This window comes from Amblyomma maculatum, chromosome 10 (assembly GCF_055883805.1).
Source record: "Amblyomma maculatum isolate TAMU_Amacu chromosome 10, ASM5588380v1, whole genome shotgun sequence".
NCBI lineage: Eukaryota > Metazoa > Arthropoda > Arachnida > Ixodida > Ixodidae > Amblyomma > Amblyomma maculatum.
In genome coordinates, this window is record NC_139353.1 from 158,378,366 (window position 1) to 158,400,970 (window position 22,605).

The 22,605-nt window shown below is 48.1% G+C and overlaps 1 protein-coding gene across 1 annotated transcript; it reads right to left on the minus strand.

Moving 5' to 3' along the window:
• Window positions 1–359: 359 nt before the first annotated feature.
• On the minus strand, window positions 360–17,978 carry LOC146177771 ((3R)-3-hydroxyacyl-CoA dehydrogenase-like). Its single transcript, XM_084581635.1, has 4 exons — window positions 17,965–17,978; window positions 9,126–9,265; window positions 2,356–2,549; window positions 360–770 (listed from the first exon to the last, which is right to left on the minus strand). The coding sequence occupies exons 1-4, from the start codon at window positions 17,976–17,978 to the stop codon at window positions 360–362; spliced, it is 759 nt and encodes a 252-aa protein (XP_084437761.1).
• Window positions 17,979–22,605: the final 4,627 nt, after the last annotated feature.

Below are 22,605 nucleotides of genomic sequence, written 5' to 3' on the forward strand. Positions count from 1 at the left end.
AGGTGGATGGTTGAAGTTAAGTAGTTAGCAAATTTCATGTGTATGCTACTGGGATAGGTCCGTTTTAACTTTAAACGAGTATAAGAGAGTTCATTGCCCTGCAGTAGATATAGTCTCGCGGATGATAATGACAATGAAATGAGAACGTAGGATGCAGTTTTCTCAAAATAAACTTATATTTGGCAGTGGATGTTTTTTGTTGCTATTTATGTGTTGCGAATACGTGACATAAGGCCAGCAATTGTTATTTTACCACAAGGTTCTTACCCCCGAAAACAGCGTTGTGCAAAAAAAAAATCAGCGTCATGGCGGTGGTGCTATTAGTTCAGTGGATCTATCGATACATAGAAAAGTCGCATTCAATTTCCACCACTGACAACAAGTGATGATCCTGTGATGTAGGAACTTGATACAGGCGAGCACAAAAACACTATGGCTTCGGCGATTTCTTTTGGCTTGGCGGCCCTTTTAAGCGGCGTCTGGGATATAGCAATAGACTTTATGTCTTGACCAAGTGCAGCTGACAGTGGAGTGTCGGTCCATGACGGTACGACGGTGTTACATCGGATGCCGTGAGCTGCCAGTTCTTTGGCTGCCGCCTTAGTCAAGGCCTCAATTCCGGCCTTGGAAGCGGCGTATGCGCTAGAGCCAGCAATGCAAATATTGGCCAAGGTGCTGGACACGTTTACGATGGCACCGCCCCCTTCCGGCAATTTTTCTACCGAACGAAGCGTTTCTTGGCTGGCTGCACGAGTCACCAAAAACGTACTCTGAAAAAGATATAAGAAAAAAAGGAACTCGAAATAAAAAAAAAATCTTAATCAATAAGCAAACTGATTTGGCAAGTTTAGCCACATGACGTTACGCCAGTTGGCGCACTCGTCATATTAATGTCTAAACGAAATAATAGTAAGAATATTTTTTTGTTACGAGCCCGATTCACATAACGATTTTTACGTGGTGTATGAAAAATACAATTCGAGCTTCGAACGGGCGTCACACAATATTGCGTATATCTGCATTGGTTCTAGAAGAAAAATGCATGTGTCCCACTTGAATAGCGCAGATAACTAAATCTACTTGCCGCAGAGTAGCGTGGAAATGACTGGTAAGTACATGTTTTACAGACACTAGGCGGTGGCAATGCTTTGGATTCCGGCCTTTTCAGAAAACGATGGTAAAAAGGAAGATGGAGGTAAATACGTTCTGAAAAAGCATTGGTGCTGATGGCAATGGGAGAAATGATGGAGTTATCCTGTACATTAGGCTGTGGGGAGGGCGCGCACAGCGGTCACAATCTCACAAACACGCGGGAATGAAACATATCATAAATTCATAGGCACGTGCACACCGCGGATGCCTATCCGTTGTAAGTGAGGTGGCATTTACAGCTCTCCTGAATTTATTAAACTGGAGCCTTTTACGAACTCAATGAAATTTATGGCTGTTCATTGCATAAATATTTTCATCCCCAGAAATGTTGGCAAAGAATAACCCTCAGCAACCTTTACGAAAGAAATGGTTGTTATCGCATTGGCTGCAGCTCAATAGAAGGCACATATAGGAGCAATTTCTTGGCACTAATAAAATATCGAAAAAGTGGAATATTTTTTGCGCAGTACTGCCGCGTGTGTTGTTTATATAGGTGCGGTGCCACGCGTAGGGGTTGTCAAATTCTCCACAGCAGTAAAATGTTGGTGGAGTTCAGGTAAAAACCGTTACGAGAACCCCTCTTATGAGCCATTTCTATCACGCAATTCGGTTTGAGAAAGGCTCCATAGACGGGTGCATTAAGCCAACATAACATTTCCCTACAAGCGGATTAAATGAACATGCGTGGCGATATACTATTCACTTAGCCTATAAGCATACTTTTGAATGCGCAGCTGATAAGTAGGAATCCTGTAGTAAACAATTTCAACGTATATTATTGGAATTTTAAAACCAGGTTGATTCTATTTCCCTTTTGTGGTTGGGAGCAACTAGTCTTCACTTTGCTTTACCTATAGCCTACGACTTTGCGGCTGACACACCAGGAGATCTCAAACTAACCTTGAAGACGTATTCAGTAGCGAGTCCTGGTACCTAATTACTTTTGAATAAATGAACCTCCCTTGTTGACAAATAGGCCATGTGCAGCCTCAGGAGAGTCCCGTATGAATGACGTCTATCTATGAGTAAGGTTCTCGACATTCAAACATTTAGCTTTAAAGTGTGCTCCTTAAATTATTTTAATTTCCTCTGCCGCTCGAAGAGAATTCAAAAGGCTCTGAAAGATTGTGTGCTTCGTCATCAAAGATGATCAAACATGATCACTAAATAACGTAAAGAACGTCTTATGAAGGCCGATCTTACCTTTAGGTTAATTTTGATAATTTCATCGAATAGCTCGTCTGTACATTCAAGTATAGGCGATAATTTACATATTCCAGCGCAGTTGACGACGATAGTGAGAGGCTGCTGAAAAGTGGTGCGGATGTTCCGGAAAAGGTTGTCCACGGATGACGGCTCACCGACGTCAACATGCATTCCGCAGTGCTTTGCGTTGCCTGCGCAGATACAAAAAGCAGGTTATTTAATACACATGACAGCTGGTTTCGAAAGCCTCGGTCGCAATTGCGAGACTGTTAAAAACATGTATAGTTCGGAAACACGTCTAACCTAGTGCGGAAGTTTTGAATCGCACACCCCAGAACACGTTTCGACATGTATCTTCAGCTAGCGCTTCAGGGAACTTTCTATTTCAGGGTGCCGATCAATCAATAAATGAAAAAATGGTGGTTGTTGAGTACTTCATGTCTGTACAGCAAAAATACGAAGTATATGTTAGAAGCGTTTATTTGTAAACACATTTATGTGCTTTCGGTATCAATTAACGGTAAAATATCAAATACAAGGACAATGAGAATAGTAAAGTCAAACATGAAATATATTTATATGAAGGACTTACACGAAGGGCTGTCTGGGCGTTGGCGATAACAGCGGCCACAGCGGTCGGTATACGCTAAAGGCCAGAGCACAGGTACTCTCGGTACATTTTATTTCGCAAATTTCAGAGATTACAGTAAAGAGAATACATACAACATTCTTATGCTTTATAGAAGCAGCCCTCTCCGTCAGCAGCCACTTCACAGAAACCTGATAGCATATCCCATCACAAAGTGATAAGCTAGCGATCTGGGGTCTGCAGTGAAATATGCGAAAAGACACCCTATAAATATCTTCCCGGATACGTGCCGGCACTGTGTTTAAAACAAATATGTATTCAACGAAATACTTGCTCAAATTGAAACAGTACCCCGACTAGTAAGGCTTAGCGCGCAACATATTCTTCCCTTACGGGAAACAGTGCCCCCAACGCGATACCTTAAACTTCTTTCACAAGTTAATTTGAGCGGCTTGTACCACTGAACTTATAAGCTCCTATAAAAAACAACTTCGAACATTTTTGCTGCCTATAAAATAATATCATCATGATTGCGATGCAGCTACGTAACGCTGTTTTAGTCCTTACAACGTTGTTGTTCGAAGAAATGCAAAACGGACAACAGAATCATAACGTTGGCGCAAGACAGGTGTATAGCTCTTACTCTGACATCTGTTGTCTGTATTTGGTACTGCGTATATGCTATGTTTAGGTATATGTATGTCCTGTGTTTGCTGTATATGTTTTCGTTTTTTGATTTTGTTCTGTTTATATCCTGTAAAACACTCGCCTGGATGTGCATTGTTTATGCACTTTGTGGGTATATAAGAAGTGGTCACTTCTATTGCATGCTTTTTTGTTAATGAAGTGACCGGTAGACTGTATATCAGCTAGTCCAATGTATGAATCGGAGATTAGCATAGAGGACTGAAATACTGGAATACTGAAAGCTCTGAAATACTTTCACTGGGATCATGCTCACGATATTTTTAGAGACTAGATTACATTTGTCTGGTGCACCATTACAACTTAGTTACTATTTGGATAAAACATACGAATTACGCAAACATCTATATATAATGAGGGCCACAGAAAGTGCAACCAGACTTCTAAAGCATGCGCTCGCTCCTAGCGTAGTTAAACCAGTTGGGAGCTTTTAGGAGCCCCATGGCCTATTCTGCAGTATTTGTTCCTTCTCGAAAGTTATTATTTCTTATGGCGAAGAAACCCCCTTCCTAAATATTGCCTTAACGAGCAATATGGCAATACGCAACTAGCAGATCTAATACAAAAACAGCTAGCTGAGACGTTTTCGTCCAGTTGGAGTTAACGTAATGTTGTTTTTTAAGGGCTGGTAACGCCAATCTATGGAAAAAAGCTTCCACGTGACAGCGGCACCACTTCAAGTACGGAGATGCCTCCGAGGTAATAATTGATCAACTTTAGAGCCCCCCTGCGATGAAACATTGTCTACCAATTGGATGAATTACTTAAACTAACAGCTAGTCTCATAACAGCTTTGTTCATAGGTCGATGGATCTATCTAATTGTACCTTGAAGGAAACAACGTAGCTACACGTGTTTTCAGATGATCGGCAATTTTCGCACTGACGCTTTGTTCATCAATAAAATCAATAAAAAGGTAAAACACATACAACGTGGGGCGTTTCACATAGCCTGAGTCGCTTTAGGAAAAACCCCACAAACCAAACCAAGCATACAAACGGGAGCCTTTATTAGGCTTTGATCTGCGTCAGGACATTCCACCTTGCTTACTATTAGCTGCAAGTTCTCTTATATTTTGTTTGATATCTGGAACACAAAACACACTCAGAGGAAAGGTTTTCTATTTCCCGCACCAAAGACCACACAACGTGACTCATCATTGCTGAAAATCGCATGCTTAATTGCTAGGGCTAACCACTGATAGATGACGCAAGGAAGAGAAGACACTTTTTTTTTTTTTTTTTTTGGGGGGGGGGGGGGGGTATTTTTGTGGCAGACATGCGGCCGCAGTTGTGCCCATGCTTCGGGATATTTATTTCTCAAGAAGGCTGTTTGTGACAAAAAGACATTTCACCATAATATTATTTCGCTGCCTAAAACAGCTGAAATTTAATAGTAAACCACAACATTTTTTAAACCATTTATTTTTCAGCGGATTCTTGAGCCTTTTGGATATTTTTGATTCGAACGTAGCTCAAATGCGGGTTATCTACGATAGTTTCTTGCTATGTGCGGTTGCTGATACGCTAAAAGTGTGTAGTGAAGATGTAGGGTCCCACTGGCCACCGAGACCACCTTGCACAGCTCCGAACTCAAAAGGTACATCTGCGATATTTAAGGTTAAGATCTTCTATTGTTCATCTTTCTCAGTCTAGAAAGAAGAATTTGAGCGCATTTTATGTACAGGTTCTTGTGCGCTTCTCAGTGAGGTTATCTTTCTGATGAGGTAATAATGACAGTTTTCATGGTGTCTGTAAGTGTCTGGAGATAGCTGAATTCATCTGTAAAATTGAGCATATTTGCGCCTGAGCAAGACTGTAGAGATTTGGCTGGGCCTGGTACAGTAAAATAGCTTCTACAGAGGCACTTTTAGCAATATATATTAATATTATCATTCATTTTATTTCGCTATTACTCAAAATGCGGTCTGGCTGCACATTGATAGATAATCAATCAAGCGGAGGCCACCTCAGTCAGCTCACTGCCCCCAAACACGAAAGACGAATTTCGAGCATAAATGTTTCATATCTAAACGGTCAGAATTTCTGGTGTATTCCTGCGCCGTCCAGCTTCTTCGGCTCTCCTCCAGCCTTGGTCACGTAAATATAGCCGAAAGAAAATTTAAACCCCAATATGGATCACTGCCTTGTCGTGGCGGAGGGGCTTGCGAAACTCGATGAAGTCGTGAGCTCTGCTGTGTAGGGCCACCCAAGATAGACAGGTCACGGCAGAGAGTTCTGACAAAATGTGATTCACTGGAGAAGGTAATGGCAACCCACTCCAGTATTTCCTGCCAAGAAAACCCTATGGCCAGTCACAATACCATTAATGATATGGCGCCGGAAGATGAGCCCCCCAGGTTGGAAGGCGTCCCACATGTTACTGGGGATGAACAAAGGGCGATTCCTAGTAGCTCCAGGACGAATGAAGCGGCTGGGCTAAAGCCAAAAGGACGCTCAGTTGTGGATGTGTCGGGAAGCGACCGGAAAGTCCGATGTTGCAAGGAGATGTATCACATAGCAACATGGAATGTAAGATCTATGACGCAAGGTAAACTGGATATCGTCAAGCGAGAAATGGACAGATTGAACATTGATATCTTGGGTATCAGCGAGCTCAAGTGGACCGGAATGGGAGAATTTAACTCCGGCGACCATTATGTCTTTTATTGTGGGCACGAATCCAAGAGAAGGAATGGGGTCGCTCTCATAGTAAACAGAAGAATGGGCAAAGCAGTGCTAGGGTACAACCCCAAAAACGACCGAATGATTTCACTTCGGATCCAAGGTCACCCTTTCAACATAACAGTTATCCAAGTCTATGCACCGACCACTACTGCTGAAGAAGCTGACGTTGAGAGATTTTATGCGGACCTACAATGCCTTTTAGACCGCACCCCATCATCAGACGTCGTTTTTCTCATAGGAGATTGGAATGCCAAGGTAGGGAGTGAAGAAATATCCGGAATTACAGGCAAGTTCGGTCTTGGTGAGCCAAATGAAGCTGGGCAGAGGCTAGTAGAGTTTTGTCAAGAAAACAACCTGACCATAGCGAATACTCATTTTCAACAGCACAAGAGGCGCCTGTACACATGGACTTCACCGGACGGTCTGTACAGGAATCAGATCGATTATATTATTTGCCGGCAGAGATGGAGAAGCGCTATACAAGCAGTAAAAACAAGGCCTGGGGCCGATTGTGGCACCGATCATCAGCTTCTTGTTGCCAAGATTAAGCTTCGATTGAGGAAAACGCAGGAAACTAGAAGGCCTTTCAGGTATAATCTGGATCAAGTTCCATTAGAATATGCTGTGGAAGTGAGGAATCGATTTCAAGAATTAGATCTAGAAGACAAAGAGCCCGAAGAGATGTGGTCTGATGTTCGTGATATAATACAAGAAGTTGCTACAAAGGTAGTTCCAAAGCAAAAGAAATGCAAGAAAGCAAACTGGTTATCTGAAGAGGCTTTGCAAATAGCTGAGGAAAGGAGGATGGCAAAAGTTATGGGGGAAAAAGAAAGATACAAGGTTCTCAATGCGGATTTTCAGAAAATAGCAAGGAGAGATAAGAATGCCTTCTTGAACATACAGTGCCAAGCAGTTGAGGACAACAGCCAATTAAGGAACACAAGAGCTCTGTATAAGACAATCAAAGATATCAAAGGAAACTTCTGTGCTAAGATGGGCGTGATAAAGGACAAACGAGGCAAGGACCTCACTGAAGCCGCAGAGATAAAGAAGAGGTGGCAGGAATACACAGAAGAACTGTACAAGAAGGACTCGAATGTGCAAACCCAACATAAGACGGTTGTGATAACTGATCTTGAGCCGGGCATCCTGAAGAGTGAAGTTGAATGGGCCTTAGCCAGCCTTGCTAAGAACAAAGCTAGCGGAATTGATAGCATTCCAGCTGAGTTGCTTCAAAACCTCAACCATGACGCTGTTAACATTCTGCATACATTATGTCAGAAGATTTGGACAACCCTGCAGTGGCCACAGGATTGGAGGAGGTCAGTTTACATCCCCATTCCAAAGAAAGGCTGTGCCAAGGATTGTTCCAACTACCGCACGATCGCGCTTATTTCGCATGCTAGCAAGGTGATGTTGAAAATCCTCCAAGGTAGGCTGCAGCAGTATGTGGATCGGGAGCTTCCGGACGTGCAAGCTGGGTTTCGCAAGGGCAGAGGAACTAGAGACCAAGTTGCCAACCTTCGCTGGATCATGGAAAAAGCAAGAGAGTTCCAGAAACCCATCTACTTCTGCTTTATTGATTATGCGAAAGCGTTTGACTGCGTAGATCACAGCAGATTGTGGCAAGCTCTCCAAGAGATGGGAGTTCCAATTCACCTCATCTGTCTCCTCAGGAACCTGTATGAAGGGCAAGAGGCCACAGTCAGAACTGGGCATGGTCTTACTGATTGGTTTCCGATTGAGAAAGGAGTGAGGCAAGGCTGCATACTGTCGCCCTGCCTATTTAACCTATATGCAGAGTGCATCATGAGGAAGGCCGGTCTGGACGAGTCTTCAGCTGGAGTGAAGATTGCTGGAAAACGTATCAACAACCTTAGATATGCGGATGATACCACTTTAATTGCAGAAAGTGAAGCGGAACTCAAGAGACTTCTGATGCGCGTACAAGAAGAGAGTGAGAAGTTTGGGCTTAAACTAAACATTAAAAAGACAAAGATCATGGCGTCTTGCCCTATCAAGTCCTGGAGCATCAAGGGACAAGAAGTGGAAGCAGTGACAGATTTTCTCTTCTTGGGCTCCAAGATTACCTCGGAAGGAGACTGCAGCCATGAAATTAGGAGACGCCTGCTTCTGGGAAAGAGAGCAATGGTTAGCCTTGACCGCCTAGTAAAGAGCAGAGACATTAGTCTGCCAACCAAGATCCGTATAACTCGTGCTATGGTCTTTCCAGTTGTGATGTATGGATGCGAGAGTTGGACTGTGAAAAAGGCTGACCGCCGAAGAATTGACGCGTTTGAATTGTGGTGCTGGCGAAGACTCTTGAGAGTTCCTTGGACTGCCAGAAGATCAAATCAGTCAATATTGTCGACCATAAACCCTGACTGCTCATTGGAGGGTCAAATTCTAAAGTTAAAGCTCAGCTACTTTGGTCATCTGATGAGAAGAGAGGAGTCGCTGGAGAAAGATTTGATGTTGGGAAAGGTTGAGGGTTGCCGGAGAAGGGGTAGGCAGCGAACGCGATGGTTAGATGGCATCCTCGAGGCACTGCAGATGAAGTTATGTGATGTTAGGAAGATAGTGAGAGACCGGAAAGCGTGGCGTGACATGGTCAATAGGGTCACGAAGAGTCGGACACGACTGAACGACTGAACTGAACTGATAATTATTTGCTGCCAGGTAGAGATGAATGCGGAGAGATTAAAATTAAGAATATTTCGCGATAGAGAATACTAATGAAAGCATAATACCAATAGAACAGTAGAACAATATTTCCAAATACTGACCTGGCAGAGACTGCGCCACATTCGCGGCGGCTTCGGCGCGTCTTGCGGCTACCACCACCGTGGCCCCCTGGGCTGCGAAGAGGCGGCAGACGGCCTCACCGATGCCGCTGGAGCCGCCCGTCACTAAGGCTAAGCGTCCACTCAAAGACATTTTCTAAGAGCGTCGTCTTAATCGGCTTCTGATATTTATGAGGCTTTATTCTAGCGACGTCTACTACCTGGCGTGCACACACTAATTGCGCATCCGCCGTGTGCCGAAAAAGCACTATTTCTACAACTACAACTGCATGTGGTGTAACCCTTTGCGAGCTGCCCGCAAGCTGTGCCGTCAGCTTTTGTGTCAGGTCGCTTTTTATGTGAACGGTTGTCGGGAAGTAGCCAGCGACGCGTGCCTCTATGACACGAGGCACATATTGCGCGTTCGGCATTTCGTACATGGAGACAGAAAAAAAAAGAAACAGTCGCGATTGCCAACTAGAAAGGTTTACGCGAGAACCTATACAGGTACTTAGGTTGAGAAGGCAGCGCCGTGCAGCAGTTTAGGCTCAAGGTTTCTCGCGTTTTGTGAGAGGTACTAATAAAATGGTACAAAATAGCAGGAGCCCTGCACTTGAAGTGTTCTCCTTTCCAATATGATTTCCACCGAGAGGCTCGATAGATATAGCGCCTTTAAACGCCTATAAATCAACTCGCAGGTCAAGTCTCGGTGTGCACCAAATAGTGAGACACTGAGCCTTTGTTTAACCTAAAGCTAACATAAATAACAAGTAAAACAATTACAGAAAAAAGATGGTGCCAAGAGCGCTACTCCGGCTATTCGTTTTTTTTAAAGCGAGAGCTTCCCTACACCAGGTAAAGCCATAGTCATCATACCGGGCGCATGGCCACAGCTGCGTATACGCCCCGTCTTCTTTTTGCTTCTTGGTGTCTTCTGAAACTTCTTGTATCCCATCTTCTTCTTTCCTTATTATGTGGTCTTTTTTAGGGTGTCTTCCGATTTCCTCTTCCCGTCTTCTGTCTTCTTCTTCTCGTCCGAGTCTCCTTACTCTATTTGAGTGGCTTCTTCGTAAATAAACAGCTTTAACAATTGTAACATTTAATAATGAAACTGTCGCTTACTCACTAGGTTTAATCGCCTAAGCAAGCAGCAATTTTTCCCAGTGCCCCTTCATGTCGCTTTTATAGCTGTGAAACATACTTAAATGAAGTCTACGCATGTCGATTTTGCGGCGAGGCGGCCGGACTAATGGTGCTAAAAGAGAATTTAAAAAATTAGGTTACATAAAACACTCCTAGTCTTGTTTATATGGCCCAAGCATATACTGGAAGGTCAAAGACATCCAGCATTGACGGTGAACATTCTTCCATCTTTTTCTTAGGTATCTAACATGAAAACGGTATATTAGGTTTCTTGAGGCAATTGAGGCGCACATTCCCGGAAGTCCGCTTTTGGATTTGATATCTGGAAATGAAATATGCGACTTCTGCGCAGACAGGTACCTATATTTTGTAAGTATTTAGAAAGTCAAGTGTTGCACACATCATTTGACTAACAAGATACGTAAGTAGGAATTCTAAAAAGGCTCAAAATTGCTTTTGTTTTATTGAAAATTTAGCATTTCATTCTGAATGCTGTAAATATTGATACATGGCAGAAGGCTAGTACCACAAAAGGGGAAAACCACAACAGGGGATGAGAGACGTAGGGGTTCAGGCAAGCACCAACCGTTTCTTCAGCTTCGTCGCCTATCACTGAGTTGTCCATCGTCGTCTTCTTTAGTAGCATATACGTAACATCACCCCGGTACGACAAGCACAGTCCCGGTGCGTACTACGTCGAGGAACTACAGCTGGAGTGGTACGGCTTCATGCGAGCGACATGAACGATTTCTGTACGGGGCATATCGAGCTGTCGGTGTGGGTGCACAGGGGTGACCTCGTATGTCACAGAAGTGACTGGCCGTAAAACACGGTAGGGACCTGCGTACCACGGCAAGAGCTTCTCACAGAGCCCAGCTCTACGAGCGGGAGTCCGGAGAGTAGCGGACATTCCTATGGCGAGAATTATGGCGGCGTTTTTGAGTGTTTTGGGAGGAAGCTAGTCGGCGGCGAGCAATAACACGGGAGGCGTCAGCTCGGGATATGGCGTCATGAACATAGAAACTCGCATTACTGGTGCGAGGCAGTACGCTGTCAAATGGAAGAGAAGGGTCACGGCCGAGCAGAAGATAGAAGGGCGAGTAGGAGTAGCCCATTGTATCGTGAAAATTATACGCAAAAGTCACAAACGGTAAAGTAATAACCTAATCACGGTGCTCAGCCGATACATACATTGACAGCATGTCCGTGAGTGTGCGATTGAGGCGTTCGGTGAGGCCGTTCGTTTGTGGATAGTAAGCGGTGGTGAACTAGTGCTTAATGGAGCAGTATCGGAGAATTTCTTCGACTAATTGAGCAAGAAAGCAGCGACCACGGTCAGTAAGCAGCTGGCGTCACTCATCTAATGGCGTAGCGCGTAGTGTAGTCCGCAGCCACCACAGTCCATATATTTCCAGAAGCAGACAAAGGAGATCAAGGCCAACTCGGGCACATGGGTCTATTGGGCTGTCGATAGGCTGTAGGGATCCAGCAGGCACAACCTAAGGCTTCTTCCGTCGTTGACACCTGTCACATACAAAGCAAGGGTAGCGTCTGGGTGATCAGTGCTGAGGCGGTTGATAATGCCGCAAACCTTGGGATCTAAGCGCTGCTCATGACGAATGTTTGAAAGGTCAGAGATCGACAACACCCAGAGGTGATCGTCACAATCGCTTTCAGGCGGCGGATCTACCGCGTTGCGGGACAGGCAATCGGCATCAGTGTGTTACCGACCGGACCTGTGGACGACAGAAAAAGTGTATTCCTGAATACGCAGCGCCCAACGCCAGAAACGACCAGTAGGGTCCTTCAGCGAAGAAAGCCAACATAAGGCGTGGTGGTCGGAGATGATGGAGAACGGGCGGCCAAATTTGTAAGGGCGAAACATTGCAATGGCCCACACAAGGGCTAAACACTCAAGTTCTGTGATCGAATAATTTTGCTCACCAGCTGAAAGGAGGCGACTGGCATAAGCAATGACGCGAGTACGACCCGTCTGCTGCTGGGCGAGAATGGCACCAATACCGTGACCACTGGCGTCGGTGTGTACCTCCGTTGGTGCTGAGGAATTGAAGTGTGCCAGGACGAGTGGTTTGGTGAGGGCTGCAATTAGCGCAGAAAAGGCTTGAGATTGTTCTGGTCCCAAGACAAATAGAACGTCGTTCTTGAGAAGAAGGGTGAGTGGAGGAGCCGTCTCCTCAAAGTTGGGGACTAACCGTCGAAAATACAAGCAAAGGCCAAGAAAACTGCGAACGTCACTGGCACAGCGGGGTGTAAGAAATTCACTTACAGCACGAATTTTGTCGGGATCAGGTTGAACGCTGCGGGCATCGACCAAGTGTTCAAGTACCTTAAGTTGACCTTGGCCGAAGGTACACTTCTTTGAATTAGGTGAAGGTCAGCTCTTCGGAAGACTCCAAGATTGGCATCAAGGCGGTGAAGATGACTCTCGAAGGTCGAAGAAATGCAATGACGTCATCGAGATAACGTAAGCACATCGTCCATTTAAAACCACGCAGAAGAGAGTCCATCAAACGCTCGAATGTGGCGGGCGCATTACACAGGCTGAAAGGCATCACCTTCAATTGGTACAGGTCATGGGGAGTGACAAAGGAGGTCTTCTCTCAGTACCGTTCGTCAACCGCGATCTGCCATTAGCCGGAATGAAGATCAATCGAAGAGAAATAACTGGCACCGTGCAAGCAGTCGACGGCATCATCCATCCTGGGAAGTGGGTAAACGTCCTTCTTTGGAACTTCGTTGAGGTGTCGGTAATCAACGCAGAACCTCCAGGCATTGTCCTTCGTTTTAACAAGCACGACTGGTGACGCCCAGGGGCTGCTCGAGGGCTCTATAATGTTTGTTGCCAACATCTGGTCCACTTCATCTTGTGTGACACGACGTTCAGAAATGGCAACTCGGTAAGTCTTTTGTCAATTGGGCTGGCGTCTCCGGTATCGATACGGTGATAACGAGGGACGTTTCTCCCAAGGGTCGGTTATGAAAATCAAAAATGTCACTGTACGAGGTCAAAAGGCTGGTAAGTGCTTGAGCACAATCAGGACACAAGTCAGGAGCTACCATTCCTGATATGCGGGCCTCCGTAGGCGGGGAGGGCGCATTCCGTGTCGATACTAAAAAGTGCACACTCAATAAAGTCAGACAACGGGGTCAGTTCGGCGAGAGAAATGCCCTCAGGAAGAACATGTACCAAGAAGGTGAAGTTCATGACTGGAAGATAAGTGTGGTTATTCGCTACGTGGACGATAATGTGAGGGAGGGATATGCTACGCTGCAGAGTCACATCGGTTAAGGGGAAAACAACGTAGTCGCCATCAGGAATGGAGGGAAAAGGCGTCATCGGCACATACACAGCGGCTTCAGGTGGCAGGCGTGTAAATTCAGCGGAGCGGAGACGGAGCGTAGAAGTTGCATGAGCTTGTTCATCGGGACAACACGGCAGGTCAAGATGAAGCAGTCCAGAAGAGCAGTCAGTGAGAGCAGAGTGTGCAGTTAAAAGTCGAGGCCTGATATAACGTCCTTTGAGGCAACTGGTGAGGACTGCAAACAACACAGCGATGTAGCGGCCGGCAATGCTAATGCGTGCAGTACACATACCAATCCCAGTAGATGTGTTGCCATCCGCAACACGAATGGTAGATGAGGTTGCGGGTGTGAGGACTTTCTTTGAGGCGTCGGCGGAGCGAGGAACTGAAGACAGAAACGTGGGCGCCAGTGTCAATGAGTGCAGAAATTGGGACTCCATCCACAAGAATATCAATGAGATTACGTCTAGGTGCGTGGTTCAGAACCGAGTTGGCAGTACGGGTCGGTAATGCAGCGTCACTTCCGGGCGCTGCATTCGCTAGTTTCTCGAGTGGGCGCCAGCGTTTGATGGGGAGGAGCCGCGATGAGGTACCGGTGAACGGGATCGACGAGCCCGGGGAGATGGAGATCGGCTGTAGCGACGAGCAGTTGGGACGGTTTCGGTGCAAGGTTCATCTAGTTGAGGAGAAAAGTGTGCTGGTCGATCATAGGCGAGACGAGGCTCCTCTGGTGGGGCAGCAAAGCGCCGAGGTCCATAGTAATACCGACGGTCAGCGTTGTAATAGGAGCGAGGGGTGGGGCAGGTAGGGTTACGGCAATACCGCGAAGTGTGGCCGGCTCGACAGCAAATGAAGCAGATTGGCCCTGCCGTCTGAGGTGCATCACTCTGCAGGATTGTGACTAAGGTAGCGACGCGGGGAGGCTGTGCTCGTGGTTGTAGCAGCCACTAAAGGAACAGGGTGCGATGGTGGCGGGAAAGGCACGGAGCTAGAGGAGGGGCCCACGCTTGCAAGCTCCTGGCGGACAACGGCCTGTATCATGGCCACGGTGTCGGGCAGCGGAGACGGGAGTGGTGCAAGAGTTAGGGCCTCGAGTTCTGTGCGGACGATCCAAGTCATGGTCATGGGATTAGAGGGTTGGTGCAAAGGGGCCAGTTCATCGCAGGATGAGGTAGCCGCCGTGTTCGGAAGATGCTCAAAGCGATGTACGAGACGTATATGTTCAGCCTGCTCGAATTTGCGGCCGACTTGAAGCACCGAGTCGACGGTAGAGCAATTTATGCAGAATAGGATGTGGAACGCATCATCCGCGATACCCTTGAGGATATTCCCTGTCTTGTCACTTTCCGGCATGGAGGTGTTCATCTTGCGACAGAACGCAAGCACGTCCTGAATGTAGGCGAGGTAGGACTCCGTGGGGGATTGAACCCGAGAAGAAAGTTTCGTTTTTGCAGCCAGAGCGCGTCCAATTGGGTTCCCGAACAAGTCCTTAAGCTTTCGCTTGCAGGTATCCCAGGTAGCGAGCTCTCGTTCGTGGTTTTGAAACCATGTTCGAGGTGTTCCCGCCAAATGAAATATGATGTTAGCGAGCATTGTGGTGGCGTCCCAGTGGTTGTTCCGGCCGCAGCGCTCATACTCATCTAGCCAATCGTCAACGTCTGCGTTGTCGTCGCCATTAAAGGTAGGAGGGTGGCGAATTTTCGTTACAACAACTGGCTGAGGCGATGTTTCCGCAGTGGTAGGGGCTGCTTTGGTGGTTATCGTGGCTTTTTGAGACGTGGTTGTGATCCAAGGTAGGTGGCGGCCGCTTCGCAAATCCAGCTTTTGGCAGCGTAAATGGATTAATAGGTGCGTACGGAGATCTTGATTCACCTCCACCTAGATGATACGTGGCAGACGGCTAGTACCACAACAGGGGGAAACCATAACAGGGGATGAGAGACGTAGGTGTTCAGGGAAGCACCAACCGTTTCTTCAACTTCGTTGTCTATCACTGAGTTGTCTATTGTGGTCCTCTTTAGTGGCATATACGTAACAATAATATTGTTGTTCGTGCGCGCGAAGCCAAGTTGTAAGAGGCGTAATGTCTGTAGCTATTGGTATCTTTGTTTTGGATTATGTTACTAAAATATGTCCTGCTTCGCGGCAGACGCCTAGACCAGAGATTAGAGCAAACTACTATTCGTATCTTTTAAAAGGGCCGTCGTTAATAAATGATGCAGTGCACTCTGGGTATAAGGAGTTATTCGTTTAGTAATGCCAAGGTATTATTACGCTTCCCTCAACACCATCTAATTGGCCTTGTTGTAGGCGCTAGAGTGTCATATTTTTTATGTTTTGCAACACTGAAACATTTTTTACTTATCTTCATCAACTAAGGAATGTCACGCTCTGTGCAGGCGAGTGAGCTCCTTTGCCGAATAAATCCAAAGCCACCTAGACTACTCAAAGCCTCTCCGCTTGCTCCGTGACGTCACGCTAGTTGCCTGTCCGCCGCTGGCCTCCGCTGGCGGCTGGAAGGGTTCGCCGGCAGTTTTCAGCGAATAATTGCACTATCCGAGGCGCAATGACTATAGCAATGAGCCTATAAGCTTAAATGGGCGACTAAAGAATGTTTTTTTTGCCCACTTTTATAGTTTCTCTGTATTTTTCACATTAATTTATAATTTCTGCTTTCTTTGGTACTCCTCGCGATACACTTCTTATTGCTGCTAAGTGCTTCGTTTTCAAATTTTCAAGTTGAAACTTAGGAAAAACCATTTCACTGCTATAATTACTGCTCTTGAGTTCACTGCAGATCGCATCAACACAAACATATTTCCTGGACAGCATATAGCACAAGAATATATGAGATTAATGTGCAAATGCATTTTCCTGCTTTTTAAGAAGGCGTACGTTATTTTTTGTCAACTTCGAAAGCGGATGCCTTGTTAAATACCGAAATAGCAAAACTCATGAAGCCGTACAAAACAGTAGCATGAAGTCATAATGAACATTATATTGCTCGGTGCTTTTCATTAACATTTTAAATTCTTAAATGTTTTCAAATTCATGGCAGCTGCCTTCCCGAGGAGTTTACTTTTCGTTTCCAGTGATTGTTGAAACCTTGGGGTCGGAAACATTTACTAGCTTAGTGAAGTTTTGCGTTTTTTGTCTCCTCTTGTCTCTGTATGAATCATTAAGGGCTTCCTAACGGTGTCATTTTACCGACGCACTATCGTTCTTGCTGGGGTCCTGGGGTCTTGTAAAAGAAGGTGTACAAGAAGTGTATTATGACCAACTAGGGAACTTCGAAGGCTCTGAGACCGCGCTTGGGTGACATGGTTCTTCACATCTGTTTATTAGGATATGATAGCTTGGTGATGAAGCCTGCTCATGAAATTTGAGTGCGAATACTAGCATGACGACACTTAAATATAATATCATCCTCTCGAGACCGCTATCCAACAACTTTTAAATTTACAAAAGGTTTTTGTTGTGTGTTGGGTTTTATGGTGCGTGCCTATGCTAAAGCTATCGAAAAGGGTAAATTTTATTTACTTAGCTTGGAAGGTAAACGCTTGTAGTAAAATCCTTGCTCGGAGCTCCGTGCTTTTCTGTAAGCTTCATTGTTGGGAAAACTACACAATATTCTCTTTTTGGCTCCCATCGTAATCCAGGTACACACTATCGTCCCATGTCGTGGCGGTTGCAAAAATCGCGTGCTTGTCTTCAGCACTACGTTCATTATGGTATCAAAGAGCACAATTAAGCCAAGGTAAAGCAGTTTGACGTCCTGAAGCTCGAAAACCGAGACGTCGGAAAAAAGAAATTCCGGCATGTTCGCTGCCTAACCTAACCATAGGGAGATAGAGGGGAAAGATCCCCCTGTGTGCTGCCTGTTAGGTGCGATGCACCTGCATGCGTTGCCTCCCCCTGCGCTGCACAGAACTTCTACTATCGTAAGTAGGTAGGTAGGGATCTTTGGGTTATTCTCGGGGGGGGGGGGGGATACCGGACACGGGTTATGCCGGCCTTAATTCGCGGCGGCACTCTTGGTGTCCGGGGGGAAGGGGAGAAGGACTGTTGGGAGGGGAGGGGGGATCATCATCTTGGAGTCGCTCTCGTCGTCGTCCTCGTCATCGGCTCCGTCGCCAACGCTGTGGCCAGCAGGTCAGCAGGCCCAGTGGTAGGCTACAGTTGTGCAGCCAGGCCGGACTGCTCCAGGAAGGCCAGCAGGAGCCGGTGGGCTGCCAGGGGGCTCCTGGCCCGGAAGAGCAGATGGTCCTCGTTGGCAGCAGGAAGTCCAAGGGCCCGGTAGCCTGCCTCCATCTTGCGACGGTGGTGGGCATGGGCTGGGCACACACAGAGGAGATGCCCCAGCGTTCCTGCATCACCGCAGGTGGGGCATGCTGAGGAGGGGGCTCGGCCGCGGACATACAGCTCCGTGGGCGTCCAGGAACCTCCGGTGCGGAGGCGTAGGAAGAGAGCTCGCTCCCTGCGGGCGAGCTTGCCAGACAGGCGGTGGAATGTCCTCCCCTCGGCGATGCGCCGATCAGGGTGCAGGGCCCTCACCGCCTTCTTGAGGGGGAGCCTGGAAAAGTCAAAGGCAGATTACATGGTGAGTCATACTTACCTGGTCGGAGTGTGCCGCTTTGGCAAGTGCGTCGGCCTCGTCGTTGCCCTGGATGCCCGCATGGCCCGGTATCCAGTGCAGTGAGAGGACGAAGCCGGCATCCTCCATGGCCTGGAGGCGCGCTCGTAGGTGGCAAGCCGATAGCTGGAAGCAGGACGGCTTGCGCAGGAGCTGCAGAGCCGGCCTCGAGTCGCACAGGATGGTGTAGAAGCCTGGGGGCTGACCAGTCTCTAGGTAGTCCGCTGCCAGGGGGAGGCCCGCCAGCTCGGCTGCAGTAGAGCTACCTGGAAAGGAGAGCCTGCAAGAGCTGGACACCCCCACCTGTGGGGACGTCATAGCCGCTGCAGCCTGGGCCGTGGAAGGTAGGACCGAGCCGTCGGTGAAGAGGAGGGTGCTCCCTTTGCACTCTTCAATCAGGGCTGCGGCGCCCTGGCCCAGGGCAGCAACTGGGGAGCGGCGCTTGCTGACCCCCTCCAGGTCAAGGGTGACCTGTAAAGGAGGACGTGTTGGTGGAGGAGGGAGGATGGAATACCCTGGGGCGTTTCTGATGAAGTCCTTGTATACAGCCGTAAGTTGTCCCATCCGTGAATGGGGGGGGGGGGGGGTGCTGCGCAGTTGTGCGAGGAGGGAAGCTCCGTCAGGGGCGTGGTGTAAGGCGGTCCACGTGAGTGAGGCCTCTCTGGAGGAGCTGCAGGGTCAGGGGGTAGACACCGACTTCCGCCAGTGTTGCCGCAATCCTTGAGCACTGCGCTGCTCCCAGCAGGCGTCGGATCCATTTCCTGCGTGCTCCGTCCAGGATGTTCACTCTGGTGGGCCTGAGGGAAACAAAAGGGAGGGCATTAAGTATGGAAGAGGTGGCGGCCGCCTCAAACAGCCGGATTGCCCATGATGTTGAGCAGCCGTTGCCCCCTGCAAGAAGACGTTGGGCTGCTCGGCCAACACGGTTCAGATGACCCAGGTAGGCCTTGTCTGCAGGGATCCATGTGAGGCGGTGATCGATCACCAGCCCCAGGTACTTGACCTGGCGTCTCCAGGGCAGGCTGGTGCTGTCGATCATCAGGGTGGTTGCATGGGCTGACGCTCGTGCTCCCGAAGGTGCGCCCATGAGGGCCTCCGACTTTGCGGCAGAGAGCTTGAGCCCCCTGTCGAGGCGGAACTACTGCACGAAGTCGAGAGCTCGCTGCAGGGCTTTCCTAGCAGAGATCATGCTCCTCCTTGGGGCCCGGACCCAGAGCGCCACGTCGTCGGCGTAGATCGAGGTCAGCACTCTGTGGCCCCGACTCTGTTTGATGGCGCTCGGGAGACCGGCCAGGACCAGGTTGAACAAGAAGGGGCTGAGAACAGACCCCTGGGGCACTCCGGTGTTGATGGGGCGAGGCCAGCTCAGGTTCTGTACAACCCGGACCTGCAGGGAACGATTGGAAAGGAAGGTTGTTATAAAACGCCGCAGGTTACCTGTGACTCCCAGGTCATCCAGAGCTTGTTGGATGGCGTGGTGCGGTAGATGGTCGAAGGCAGACTCGACGTCCAGAAGGGCGAGAAAGGCGACGTCGCTCATGTATTGTGCCTCGTCCAGGGTGGACACCATGTCCGCGATAGAGTCCGCTGTGCAACTGTGTCTCCGGAACCCACACTGGCTTTCAGGGAGAAAGTAATTCACCCGTGCAATCCAAGAGAGGCGCTCCAAGACCACGGACTCCATGACCTTGCAGGCTGCGGATGCCAGGGACACGGGGCGGTAGGACGAGAGCTGCTGGGGGGGGGGGGGGGTCTTCCCCTTGAGGATGGGGACCACGATGGCCGTAGTCCAACTCTCGGGAAGGATGCCGCTTTCCCAGATCCCGTTGAACACGTGCAGGAAACGGGCCTTTTCTGGGGTGTCTAGGTTGCGCAGCATTTGGAGGGTGATCCCATCTGCGCCTGGCGCCGTCTTTTTCTTGGACCGGTTGCGGGCCCGAAGAAGCTCGTGAGTGGTGATGGGATCCGAGCACTGAGCAGCGACCAATGAGGTTGCTGTCGGGCCACTAGTGGGACGTAGGCCTCTGTGGAGAGGAGGAGCGCGCAGGCTTTGTCCAGTCTAGGTGGCTTTGATAAAGCATCTAAAGCTACTCTTGCTCCAGAGCTCTTAGTGCGTCCTCGACAATAGAAGGAAAGAAAGTAAAAGGAAAAGAAAGAAATAAAGGCTTTAAGCAAGAGGGAAAGGAAGAAAGAAAGAGGGAGAAAATAAAAGGAGGAAAGAAAGAAAGGGAAATAAGTATGAAATAAAAATCTGTTTAGCAAATCGTTCATAGGCGCATAATAATTTTGTCTTATTTATGCAGTTACCAATGAGTGTCACTGAGAAGGCCTTTCGCTAGCAGAGTTGGATGCTCCTTACGTCCATTTTAACAAGCACAAAAATACGATGACTAGATGTGATTAACAGTTGAGGTTTCTTTTTCTGTTTCTGCTTTGCTTTCACCATTTTAAAGGAGGAAATTCGCCCGATGCATCGTTACACGAAACATATGTTCGGTGGTGATATCTCCTAAATATGAGAGCTCCTGCATGGCGGGACCAAAATTTCCGATGACAGCCAAGGGCTACATTTTAAAGGGCAAGTCAGGGGAACGAGAGCATCAAAAGCCAATTCGCAGGCTATATTGAGTCAGCTAGGATGGTTTGCGGTTGTGGGTGTTATCAAGTCAAAGATATCCAAAAAATGAAAACGAATCAGGAGCGTGGAAGAGGATAAATTGGCGACAGAGTATGGCCAAGCCTGGGGCCGGAGCTGAATATTTGATATGAAAAGGGCTACTGGCAGTCCATAGTACGAAACTCTCTCCTGTTGAAGAGGCTGAGAGTGTTCGAGCAAGGGTAAGTTCTAGCTGTAATTCGAAGGTCTAACATTTTTTGAAGGGCATGAAGAAATAGCATCTGAAAGCCACTGGCAAGACCAAAATACGCTTGTGTTCTTGTAGATGAGGGCCAGTGAAGAGAACTGTTGTAATTACAATATATTGCCACCTGACGGTTCGAGGTAGCGCTTGAACGACGAAGAAGTTGGAGATTCTCGCGCGCTTCGGCTAGGTAGGACTGTGGACTCTTGAGCTTGTGTCTTCGTGTTACCGTGTCTCGGGAACCTCTGTCTTGACTGTGTGTATCTGCCCCTGTTGCCGATACCCATAAATCCCTGTCTTCGTGACAGTTTTGGTGGAGGTGCTGGGTATTGTCCTCTCAATGTCGCACACCCCTCCGCGAACCAACGACACCGAGCTTTTGCCTGTGGACACGCCAGTTCATCGCGTCAGCCGGAGGAACCTGGGCCTTCCTCCCGAACACGGGCCCTTGGAGTCCACTTCAACAACGAGTCTCCGGCCAGCCACGCAAAGCACTACGTCGGTCATGCAAGGTACTCCTGTTTACGTTCAAAACCCCCGAGTGCCGAAATCGTTCCATGGCACTGCGCATGAAGACGTTGAGGATTGGCTAACTCAGTTCGAACGAGTCGCATCCTTTAATCAGTGGGACGACAACTTAAAGCTATGGAACGCCATTTTCTGCCTGGAAGACCATGCTTTGACATGGCATGAGAACCGAGAAGGCACAATAACATCATGGCCTCAGTTCCGCCGTCTTATCGTAGAGGCGTATGTCAGCCTGGATAGGCGCGAAAGAGCAGAACGTGCTCTACAATCTCGAAAACAAATGCCAAACGAGTCCGTCATGATGTATGTTGAGGACTATTTCGTCGTGCGGATCCCAACATGTCTGAAGAGAGAAAGCTGCGCCGCTTGATGCATGGGGTTAAAGAACAGCTTTTTGCTGGTCTTGTACGTAGCCCACCAACTACAGTTACCTCATTTTTAACAGAGGCGGTCACCATGGAAAAGATCCTACACCAGCGCCGCTCGGCGGTCTACGACATCCCAATCCTCGCTACGACTGCTGCCGAGCCTCTTACAGCTGCTGTAAGCAATACTGAACAGCTCCTAGATCTTATTCGTGCGATTGTACGCGAGGAACTGCAGAAGTTTTTTGGCACGTTCCAACCCAGGGGTGATTTTCTCGCACATATGATCCGCGAAAAGATTCAGCAAGTCACGCAGCCATCTCTGCATGTTGCTGAAGCTCAAAGTACCCCTGTTCCTGATTATTCTCGTCCGACTTACGCTGAAATTCTCCGACGCCCAGTTCCCGTCCAAGCTCCGCTGTCTACGTTACCACCAACCCAGTACATGCCCGTCCAGCAGCCAACGCAATACATTCCTGTACAGCAGCCAACGCGGTACGTGCGGCCACCGCGATCAAAGATTCGACGAACGGACGTCTGGCAGGCCCTTCGGAGCCGCCGCCTTTGCTACCACTGTGGGGAACCTGGTCACATTTTCCGGTGGTGCCATTATCGGCAACTCGGACCGGA